At 33.0% G+C, this 12,601-nt stretch overlaps 1 protein-coding gene across 8 annotated transcripts in view; it reads left to right on the top strand.

The window, feature by feature from the left end:
* The window catches only part of LOC105340042 (uncharacterized), a 51,442-nt gene that overhangs the window by 15,833 nt on the left and 23,008 nt on the right, over window positions 1-12,601 (top strand). For 3 of the 8 annotated variants that reach the window (XM_020072120.3, XM_066072782.1, XM_020072121.3), the window contains 4 exons: window positions 3,899-4,104; window positions 9,617-9,637; window positions 10,186-10,206; window positions 11,892-11,909. In XM_020072120.3, coding sequence (XP_019927679.3) covers window positions 3,948-4,104; window positions 9,617-9,637; window positions 10,186-10,206; window positions 11,892-11,909 — 217 coding nt within the window. In that variant the 5' untranslated portion in view covers window positions 3,899-3,947. Of the gene's footprint in view, window positions 1-3,057; window positions 4,105-9,616; window positions 9,638-10,185; window positions 10,207-11,891; window positions 11,910-12,601 lie in introns of those variants that run through there. The other 5 variants (XM_034454259.2, XM_034454263.2, XM_034454262.2 and 2 more) reach the window with 5 other exon arrangements.

Here is a 12,601-nt window from a genome sequence, read left to right as displayed (position 1 = left end):
ATTATAGTTTGTGACTTACTGTAACAAACTTATCTTCAAATTTAAAGAAGATCTGATTTACAGTGTGTATTTGGAAATTTGTTAACAATCCAACCTCCTTTAATACTTGTAAGATTTCCGGGGGGATAAGCATCTGTCATCCAGTCAACTGAAAGGCAGGGTTGTCTCTAAAAATTGAAGCGGAAGGAGGAAATGAAAATGTAGAAGGGGGTCTGGGGGTCTTGCTTATAGCTACATTGTGATTGAAATTCAAAAATAGCCGGGTAATTAAGGCATTATAGGCGGGGGTATTCCCCGCCTCCCGGGTCTTAGAGACAACCCTGGTCAAAGGTGACTTAAAAGTAACTGAAAGGTGACTGAAATGTTACTTAAAAGGTGGCTGTATGATATAACTAATATGCTATTCAGTCACTTTCCTAGATCTTTCAGTTAACATTCAGTTAAATGAATGGCAGAACTTTATATTATAAAAGTTTTATAAAGATTTGGATTTGATGTACCGTTATGTAGAATATTTCAACATTATACATGTTTTCATAGAAATTAATGTTGAAAACCAGTTAATTTAATCCATACATTTTTACCCTATTATTAACCTAAAGGTCATATACGTCTCCATTAGGGGTTCATCTTTGTAAAGTTAATTTTTCAATCCAACAATAATAAAAAATATTCAACCAAAAATTAATTGAAATTCAAGTTAAAAGTCTCTAATGAAATAAATCTTAAGTAAACATGTATATTTTGAACATAATGCGAAAGTGATTTTTTTTTTTTAGAAAATTGTGGAAATTTCATAAGTCTTTTACAAAATACAAATATATTTTTAACCTTTTTGTCTAAAAAATGTACATTAAAAATATGATATTTTCAAATAAAATAGCAAGAAACGACAGAATATCAAAATAAACAGTTTTGTCTATTAAATACTTAAGTTTTGCCGAAAATCTGGTACATTGATGAAGCTATTAAATGTAGTGAACAGAGATGGATCTTTAGCTTATTATTCAACTTAATCTGGTCGATGTCGGTACCCTGTGCAGTGGGGGGAATTTCCTGCAAAATCCATCTACATCTCTTGAGTGCTGATCGTAGTTTGATAACATTTATAAACGTTAAGTACTTGACAATGTGCTTATTAGGAACGTTAGGCAAAAGCAAACAAAATCTGTTTCTGATCTGTTTTGTTTTGCTTTGCTTTTTTTTTTTTTTTAAATTCATAGCCTAACCATAGACTATCAAAAATAAGTTTATGCTTGATAATATAGCATTATCGACATTAAACTATTTGTACAAATCATGGGTTTGAAGCTATCAATGAGGAGTGTATTTGATTTGCTCGATATCTTGAATGTTAACTTCACACCAACATTAAACACATAATAAAGCAATTTTGCTGTTTTGAAAAAAAATAGAAAGAAAGAGGTACCAAGGAAATCAACAATGTATATTTTTTGGGTTTCTAAACTTTACAATTTTATTAGATTTGAGATTGAGACGAGAAAACGAAGGTGCACCATGGATAGATAGATGATAGATAGATAGATAGATAGATCTATAGATAGATAGATAGATAGATAGATAGATAGATAGATAGATAGATAGATAGATCTATAGATAGATAGACAGACAGACAGATAGACAGAAAGATAGATAGATAGATAGATAGATAGATAGATAAATAGATAGATAGATAGATCGATGGATAGATCGGTAGATAGATAGATCGATCGATCGATCGATCGGTGGATAGATAGATAGATAGATAGATAGATAGATAGATAGATAGATAGATAGATAGATAGATAGAGCCACTGATTTTGATTGATACGGGACATTCAAATTTGTGATATTAGTTTTTATAATAAATAAGTCGGGTGTGAAATGTTTAAACCGCCTTTCGAAGTACCTTAATTTGCATGATAACATCCGTAAACGAAAACAAGTGATGTGTGAGAGAGAGAGAGAGAGAGAGAGAGAGAGAGAGAGAGATTATGATTAACTTTATAAAAAAAATTCGATACTATTTAAACAAAACATGATAAGAAGATAAAGATCTGAGGTTTAAAATAGTAATTTGGCGTTTTAGATGTTAATCATTCGTCTGCCATAAAAAAAACCCCCACATAATATACAATGTATTTTTTTTGTCGTAGTTTAAGCTCGGATATACTTAATTTGATTGAAGTAATATTAACAAGCATCATTGAAACATGTTACATGTCTATATTTTTTTATATTTTAAAAACATGTAGGCCCTACTTACTATCTTTATATATTTTGCCCTTACATGCACATTTTCGATGATGTTACAAATTGAATACACGTACACCCATCATTTACAAGCTTGCAGTAAAACTGATATATATACTAGAACTTCCTCTATTAAATCTATAGGACAGGCAAATACAACTCAGTTAGTCTTAGTTTTCTTATTACTTCAAAGAGAACTTTCCATGTTGGCTCTCACTTTGGTTTTTATCATTAAGCTACATGTAAAATATGCCCTTAATAGTGTAGTATTGTGAAAAAAAACTTCAACTTCTAGAAAGCATATTTCTTTTGATTTCCCAATATTCGCAGTTTTGTTTCCATTTCATAGTAACTATCAACCAAATCCGTTAATTAGTCATTCACAGATTTACGAAATTTGTGAAACATTTACAATTTTTTTTTACTTTTAAGAGCCGGTCCACCTATTATATCGGGCCGTCTTAAACTCGTTTTTACGTTCCAATACACAGAAATGTTTTGCATGAAAATTAAAAGTTAAAGATTTCAAACATAATAAAATAAGTGTAAATTGCAATTGATAAGTTTTAAACTTTTAATGAAACAAATATACTTCAATACATGTATTTTCTTATCAAATAATTAAAGAAAAAAAAACCCCAATTATTTGAAAAAGAATAAAATAACTGACTATAGCCTTTTAAGAAAAACGTTCGGTAACTGATGCTGAAGTATAGACTGATCGAACAAGCAGAAGTTGTCTTTCTTGTCAAATCATGAATATTCAAAGATCACATTATAATATATATGTAAATAAGTTAAATGTGGTAAGATTTTTTCATTCACGCAATTGCAAATGCTCGTGGTGAGGTCTTTGTAAATAATAGTGAGGAGATTAATTCAATTGAACCAAAACATTCACCGCGAAGTCATATACTTTCTATTGGATTAACTTAAATCTGGCTCAAATCCTCCAGGTGTGAAGTTCGTCTGCCCGTGTAATAGGGCAAACGTATCGGTATATACACAGTGATTTTGTGCTACGTTTTAAATTTTCGTTGAAGGTGACAAGTGTTAAAAATAGTAAATTCAGTCGAGTAAGGAAAGAGAGAGAGAAAAAAAAATAATTGAGTCTTTTAATTGGATTTCATGACTTCTGTTCATCCCAAAATGCAACGCCGGTCTATATAGTGCGTGCGATGTAAATGGTTCGGTTGAGACATAGTGTGTCTGTATATATTCCTAAAACAGCATGAGAGAAGGTTACGGAAATATCGACTGATGTGGTGAAAAAAAGAGGGAAAAAGAAAACCGTGTGTCTAGGATCAATCGCTATATAACTGTCGAACGGAAAGACGTGATATCATTAAAAGTAACGAGATTAACCCCAGTTTATAAGGACTTTGGCCAGACTTGATCGATTTTTTTGTGCACGTGCATTGTATCGGAATTTCGGATTCAATATTAATAACACTACTCGGTGATCGCCTTATCTTGGAACTAAAAAAAAAGAGAAGTTACAACAACGAAATCTCAACACCCCTCCCCACCACGTCTTTTCATCACCCCCCCAAAAAAACCCTGTAAAGATGGACTGGTTCCGGATAAACGATTTCTTCATGTCCATTGTGACACTGTTAACTTATATTTTGGACCAATTTTACAGCATAGAGTACCGGAAAGGATTCCAAAGATTCTTCTCTGTTCTGAGGAAAATGGGGAACTCGGTTGCTGGTCCATCTTGGAAGGATCCTGGGGATATCCGAAAGAAGGAGATTCTGGAGTCCAGGAACCGCTACATTGACGAACAGTTCAAACTAGATGACGACGATGATCTAGATGAGGTGGACTCGGCCGTCAAAGGAACCAAAGGTGGGTTACATTACACATAAATCCTAGAGGTTTAATCTGTTAAATATGTATGAATAATTAAGAGGGCTGGATGGTCGTAACCATGATTATATACTTTATTGGTCTCCTAAAGAAAAAGAGCTCTTAATATAGATATAAGATTTATTGCAATTTTAAGGCTGTAATAAATGAAATATTTCCTGAATAAATAATTGTTAATACAATCATATGTAACTTAGGAATAAATATCTAAATGTTATGGTAGATAAGAAGGCTACTATGTTGACCATCCAGCTCCAATAAATAAATGTGATGGAATTTTGCCTCAACAGGGCATTTTTATTATCAATGCGTATAAAACGACATCTCCAGGGCTTACTGCGAACCATCGAAGCAAGTAGTTGATTGGATAGGCAGTGAAATTGACCGTTATATATGTGACTGTGTGAGAGAAAATGGGGTGGGTGCGTGGGTGTTGGAGTTAGTTGACATACATGAATAATCAAAATCTTCATCGAGGCGCACGAATCCCCAGTGCTATGAACTGTCTTGCTTGACATGTGAAAACCCTTAGAATTTAAACATGGAGCTATACTTAAAGGATTATTCTCACAGACAGATTAACAGACAAGAACTAAACGGTAGCAGGCGGGGAATTTAATACACACAATCAACTATGAATGCATTTTATTTACGTTATAAAATCCAAGACTCATCATCTGATGAAGACCTTGCCCCCCTAAAAGTAATTTAGACTCAATATTGAACATTTGAATCCCTCTTAAGAAGCCCCCATGATATTACACGCCTGTTAATAAAATCCAAAACTTCCATAACATAACCCCCGTGGCTCTTCTTCGTTACGCAAATTGCTACTCATAGATGCATGAATGTTTAGCATTAAAACATATGTTAAATGCTCTGTCGGACAGAATATCTAAAATAAGCCTTTATTTCTAATTTTAAGGTGTGTTGCTGTACATTCTAATTGCAACTTTGACTCAACTTCACTGACATTGTCCCAATGTTTTCGTAATGTTTAATATCATCGACCGAAATTTTCACCCCCCCCCCCCCCCTTTCCCAATTCAAACAAAATGAAAAGTTAAACAACATATGTGTATAGGAAATGCATTAATTTTAGTACACTCGACGTACGGTAAAACTTCACCAAAGATAAGTTAAGGAAGTAAAACTCTTATATAAAAATGTACTAATTGGATGAACGGAACGGGAGGCGAAAATGGAACCAAAACAATCACCAAGACCCAGACACATACATGTACAAACGTCCCTTACATATTCTGTGCAACGCTACACTCAGTAAATAAAATGAAATTAAATGGAGAGGGTGTCCCAGTGTTCAGATAAGGAAACCATCTATTTGATTACATATTGAATATAGACTGGAATTTGCCCTTCAGCTACATTTAGCGTTTGTATACTTAGCGTGTTTTATGGCTATTCCATTAACGTCCATTTTGAGCTCCGAGGTCCAGCTTTTGGCTATTTTTGGCTAGGATGGAGTGACTATTTACTAAAAGAATGTAGTAGACCTTGACTTCAATCTCATGGACACTTGGAGTCGATAGATAGTTTTGATTTTGTTTTTTAAATCTCTCGATCAAATAGAAGGAAGGGAACCCTTCGTATTGTGATTGTTTCAGATTTAAACATGTTGTAATATTAAGTTAAGTCAGGTAAATTTAAATAGAAATACATTGTTTATTTTAAACATTAGTCATTTTTTTTTAAAGATAACTGCGTTGTACAAGTCGTGGAAAACATGCAGTTTCATATTATGCATTATGTTTCGTTCGACTTGAATTTCATGTAAATGGACTAAATAACTGTCATACAATTAGATAAAAAATGCAATGCTATTACATTCAATTATTGCAATTTTACATATACACATAAGGACATGCACATAATAGCGGCCCAGACTTCAACAGGAACATTGTTCAATAACTTCTAGATAATTATTACAGTATTTCCTATATGATTTTTTTAAAAAAGATATTGATTATTTACATGTAGCCATGTCGGTCATTTCAACCCCTCTTTCCTTCCGGAGTAGGGATGGGGGGGGGGGGGGGGTCGTGACAAATTAAGATTTCATATTGTTCAGATGTGAACAGACAATTATTCATTTCCTGTATAGCGGCGGCTTGATACAGGGAACGCCGATCTGTTTACTTTTTATTTCACTTAATAACACAGACTATTAACAGAGAGGCTATTAAGTATATCACTTGACAGTAGCATGGGAACCTAATTTCAAGTACTTAACTAAGTATCAGAAACAGGCCCATATACATTGTATACAGCTATTGATGTCATAACTATTGAGTATCATGGATAGCTGCTTTCCTGTAACTCTACGTGGAAATTCGGTTTAAAAAACACATGCACGGCATGTAAACCCAACTTTTTCCTTAAAGCTACAGAATTGCACCTATAGTATTGAAACTCAGGTAATTTAGGTACTGTAATAAAACACTGTTACATACAACATTCATCCATTGACGCCCCATATAGTAGCTGCAGACATGTAGCTCTGCGGCAAATTCTGGTTGACATACTTGTTCTGCATGTCAACCCAGCTTTTCCTGTAGAGCTACCGACTTGCATCTATAGCATGGAAACGTATATAATCCAATACTTCTTACTAAAAACATGCAAGCTCGTGTCTATATATATGACATTCAACCATTTACACAGTATATACAAATGTATAGAGTAACTTGGCAACCTGCTGTGTCTGTGCGTGTGTTATGGCCAAAGGGAAAAAGTTGTTGTCCATTTGGTTGAAGATATTTATGAAACAATTTATTATCTCTTCTCTCTGTGTGAAATTGAGATCGCCACCCACTCCATGCCAGTAATAAATCCCCGAGATAAACTGTCTGTCGTCGATGGACAGTATTGCATAACCCACTCTACCCCAGACACCCATAAATCATTTTAAATTCACATTCAAACTGCTATAATGTCTTCTGATATACGATTTTTTACCGGTATTCTTCCGTGCCTATGTAAACACAATTCCCCGGTCTGATATCGCTCATTGTTATTTATAACAATCTGAATTTAAAACGCCGAGTTCCCGACCATATGCCCCCTCCCCCTCCCTCTCTCATTGTGATACGTATTATTTCTAGCCCTTTCCAAGTCATAGTTGTCATGTAAAAAATGAAAAAAAAGTTCCAATTTGTTATTTTATTATTAGTTTTTTTTTTGCATAACCCTTTCACCATTTATTAATTCGTCAATTTCATGCAGATTTCAATTTAATAAAAATACAGGTTTCATCCTATTTCAACCATACATACAGATGCATGCAGGTATATGTACGTGGTAGGGTTTCCATAGTATTATGTTGACCAACCATTGCATATCATAGTGAGCAAGCCTTTCAACAATCAAATAAATTGATTAACACATGATAACATTACGTTATGTTAAAAAGATAGACATTGCAGAATTTTTTTTTTATATAATAAGTACCTCTTCTGTATATCTAACATTATGATGATGCTCATCAAGATTTGTTTAGTCATCGTGAAGGGAGAGATTTCTCTGGAGGGTCATACGTATCGTAACTTACGTCAATTATTGAACAGAGCACACACGATCTATCCCATGCACACCAAACAGACAATTAGTCAGAGATTCGGAGAATATTGATGCAAATACTTCCTTCCTGATTTTTTTCATTGTCGTGTTTAATTGTGCGGTCTATTTTATTAAAAAAAGATAAATCATAAATTAAAGTATTTATTTATAAATAGCAAACAAGGTGGAGCAAAATCATTCTCATGCTACTAGTATATGTTTTCTCGTGAAAGATAAGAGAACTACATGTACACAGACTAAGGCACGGGCACGATTACTCTTTAAAATGTAATCGATTGTAATCGATTACTATATAGCATGTACCACTTTTGAGCAAACTGTATATTAAACCCTTGAATTTGATAGGGTTTTAGAGTTAAAGGCCGGGGTATTTTCATTTCAATACATATATATATGTTGCAGTTTACATGCAGCTTGTTTTTAGATTTGTGTTAAATAGGGCGGTGATATATACAACAATTTCGTCGTAGAATTCACCCACTAACCGCCCCCCCCCCACCTCCACCTCCAATTCTTCTTTAAAAGCAAAGCGAAGGTATATGTTCATACGTATACAAGACTAAAATTCTTAACGACGCCCGTGCGTTGCTTGAAGCTTGCTGTGTTGCTTAAACATATTGGATATGACTCCCCAGTGTCAAACTCTCGGAAGTAATAACTCTGCTATATTAACTGCTAGATTATGAACAGCTATCAATATTACATGGCTTATGAATAAGTGTAAAGGGCATCAGTGTTGATTTATGTATAGAATTGCCATTAATGAAAATTTGTCTGAAAGGATATAAGTACGTAAATGTAAAAAAAAATGCAATTGATAAACACATTGAAGTGCATAAAATGAAATATGAAGAAATAAGAAATGTTTTTTTTCTGATACGTGTAACCCAGTGTAACCCATGGCAAACAGTTTTGCATTATGCTGTTATTATTAGCGTTCAAACATAACATTTTTTCAACTTAGGTAGGTACCTCGATCAAGTTCTGAGAGAGAGAGAGAGAGAGAGAGAGAGAGAGAGAGAGAGAGAGAGAGAGAGAGAGAGAGAGAGAGAGAGGAGAGGGAGAGAGAGAGAAAGAAAGAGAGAGAGAGGGAGAGAGAGGGTTGTTTGTTTGCTTGTGTTGCTTTTTGTGATTTGTGATTGTCTATTAGCTAAAATGAAATCAACTGACCTTTGACCTTTTTCATGGAACATTGACGTATATTTCTACATGGAATAAAATGAAAAAAAAAAATCCAATCTGATATTTATTCTCACAATTTTATACAAAGACAGTTTGCTGTTTTTACTCTTAATTTACCCTTTGTTTGACTTCATGCCAGTTGATTTTATTAGCATCTTAAAAGGCATTTTAGTGCTTTTTATGCTAAAGTATATAACTGATTGTAAGGAAAGAAACAATATAACCTATACTCGTACAGAAGAGAGAATGATTCGAGAAAAACCTTTTGGAAAAAAGGAGATATTTCGAAAGAAGAAAAATGCCTTACCTCTTCTGTTAATAGATTTATAAATATTTGTGATTCGATAGCATTTAATCTTATAGGATTTCTCTGGAAAATGAAAACTTGGCTATTAATATATAATTGGTTGATGGAATGATATCAAGCATTCACTGCATAAAAATCATTTCAGTTTTTGTTGATTATTTTATAATTTGAATTTGATTGAATAGCTGCGCATGCTTTTAATTGTTATTTGTTATAATTGATAAAACACGTATTAGAAGGATATTGGCTTTCACTGCACGTAAGCCACGGCGTTAATCTTTTAATTTTTGTTGATTATTTTGTAATTTTGAATTGATTGAATAGCTACGCATGCTTTTAGATGGTATATACGCATCGTTGATTTATTTTGTTGCTTTGCAGTCACTGTGTAATTTTTCTTTGCAGTAAATGTCGCAAAAGTCCGAGGTAACATTTTCTCACTCTGAGATATAGCTATTAGTTACATTACAAAATCACGTTCGTTTATCATTTTATTTTGTCTTTCATTCTTGTCAATTTCTCCTTCGATTCTCGAAAACTTTTAGGTATGAACAACAACCTTGATAATTTTGCTAAAAATTCAGAAGCAAATCGTGTTACCTTTATATAAATATCTTGTTAAAAACACTCAAAAAAGGACGAAAAATTCGGGTTTGAGCCCCAAATTAACCCTTCATTAATGACATTTCGGATATGTATATCATCACTTTGTTATTTGAAATAACTTACATGCAAGATCAATCAAATATGAATCAAAAAAGCAATTATATTTTAGTTATTCAAAAAACAAAACAAAAAACTTGACCCTTAATATTTTAAGAAAATGTAGCGTATGGTACAATATTCACGTATTATTGCATATAACACGTTCATATGCATGCATATCTGCAACTATTGATATGGAATGCAAAAAATGTACAAAAGGGTAATTTAAAACCTCTTCATGCTAGCCTGTACTTTTCTTCATTTTGTAGCTTATGTTGCTAGGTTACGAGGTAAAGCCAGTTTCTCTTTGTCTCCTTGCACACTCGGAATATCAGTCCTTAAAGCCTTATTCGGATCACCTCGCCCTTTCCGTTGCTTATTAGAAATTAAAAATGGCAGAGGGTGGTCCGAATGGGCAGAACCTTTGATGTATATATCAAACGCACCTCATGCACATGTATGTTTTAATGATCTCTTCTCTGCAACTAACAGAATAAATCCAATCTTTACAAACCTACTGAGGGTCTTGCGAATCTTCATAAATATTATTATGTTTATGACCGGTGTCCTTTATAAATTACTTATGAATTTTTATATGAATTAGCATTACATTTTTTTATTTACTTTATTGATTACAATTTATCAACAATCAGATCTAGATACGTAATAATTAACAAACTTCCAAACTAGATTGAAGAGAATTTTTTTCATTTTTGGTCTTTGATGAATCTACTACTCATTTTACCAGCTTTACAAAAAAAACCCCCCAAAACAAAACAAAAAAAATCACTAGTTTTTGTTTATTTATGTGATGAAAACAAGAAACTGTTGAATTTTTTTTCCAGCAGCGTAAAATATTTTTTATGTTAATAATCAAGTCTTTTTTTTTAAAACTTTTGTTAACATATAGCGTAGTAGGATCCAACTTCTAACGTTCTGAATTACAAAAATGAATTTCTTTTACAGTAGTTATAATGTAGTAGTAACCTTTGATAACCCTATAGAGCACAGTCTGTTGTATTGTCATCTTTTTCCGCTCAAACATTGTCTGTTTGTCTGTGTCCAATACTGCTACATATAAATTATGTGAAAGATTAAAAACGATATAAACAGTAAAAAAAAGAGTCATGAACACCCCCCCCCCCCCCAAAAAAAAAAAAAAACAAAAACAAAAAAAACAAAAAACAAAAAAACCCATCCTTTTTCACAGAAATTCATGGTTTTGCCTTTATTGCAGAATAGCTGGGTGAAATTTACAATTGCAGTCTGTTTGCTAGCACGATTTTTATATACTGCTACTTCAATGTCACATGATTTACTTCTGTTACTTTTATAACACAGTTAAGCAAATGTGTGACAACGTGATCATTTACAGTTTTGAAAACGCACAAGGCGAGCAATGCAGGCAGCAGGACTAGTAATATTCACAGACATAGACGACATTGTTGTATAGATCTATTTTAACAAGAGCTTGGACTTTGGGTAGTTGTTTCAAACAATTGTGACGTAGGCCTGTCTATTTCATTATTGGCCACTCGGCCATGGCTCTTTGAAATCAGCTTGAATCCAGCATCATTTTTAACTTGTCTTGACGCAAGAAATAGATACACGTAGCTACGTCCTACCAAAAGTCTAAGGTCTTGTAAAAATGGATCTCACTTTTCTCCGTTTGATGTGTGTCTCTTTTGTAGGAAAACTAACATTTATTTAATAAGTAAATTATAAGCAGACTGTGTCTGTTTTGAAATAAAATATATTTTTGAATTAAGTATGTTAACCTCGAAATAATATTTTTATTAAGTGTCATAGATTTACATATTTCACAGTAGCCTTTGCATACACATAACTATTTATACTTTTATTCTGTGTGAACTTGGCGAAATTTTGTGTGTTATTGTTGTTAAAAAATATTACTTATTAGTGTAATTATTATATTATAATTTTATTTTTATTTTCTTACATGAATTATTTGCAGCCGCTGTGAAATTTAGAGGTAAATATCTGGCCCTTGGCTAGTTTGTTCATGTATTCTACCAAACTAATACATGTTTTGCACATAATCTATGTTTCTATTATTCGAACCAAGTAATCTACATATGTATGTGAAGTTCTCTAAAAAGTCTGTATTATGTAACATGCACTATTGTCATTACTACCTATATTGCAACATGCATATGTGCATGTATAACTACTGCACGAATGTACATGTACAACCATTACTGTACAATTCAACCATTACTACCTATGTACTACTATAAATATAGTAGTATTATATATTAATACTTCTCTCTCTCTCTCTCTCTCTCTCTCTCTCTCTCTCTCTCTCTCTCTCTCTCTCTCTCTCTCTCTGTACCGAAAAGTTTAAAGTTCAAATTCTGGGACGATGACTCTATGTTACGATCATGAATGAATGGATGAATGAATTTGACGCCGACGTGTTTGCATATTTCTTTGACTACTGCTATATTTACTTACTACTTTGACTACAGTTCAACAAACCTGTTAATTTTAAAGGAGGGTTGGGTCGCAATGACTCTTAAATCTTAATTGAATAGGTTAAAACGTCAACTTTGTTGGAATTTCCGATTAAAAGTGATGAAAGATATATTTAAATTACCAACAGGTGAATGTCTAGGTGTGGAATTAAAAAAAAAAGAGGTGTGATGAATCTATTGACAGACTTTT

Source organism: Magallana gigas, chromosome 10 (genome assembly GCF_963853765.1).
Source record: "Magallana gigas chromosome 10, xbMagGiga1.1, whole genome shotgun sequence".
Lineage (NCBI taxonomy): Eukaryota > Metazoa > Mollusca > Bivalvia > Ostreida > Ostreidae > Magallana > Magallana gigas.
This window is presented reverse-complemented; position numbering and strand designations above follow the sequence as displayed.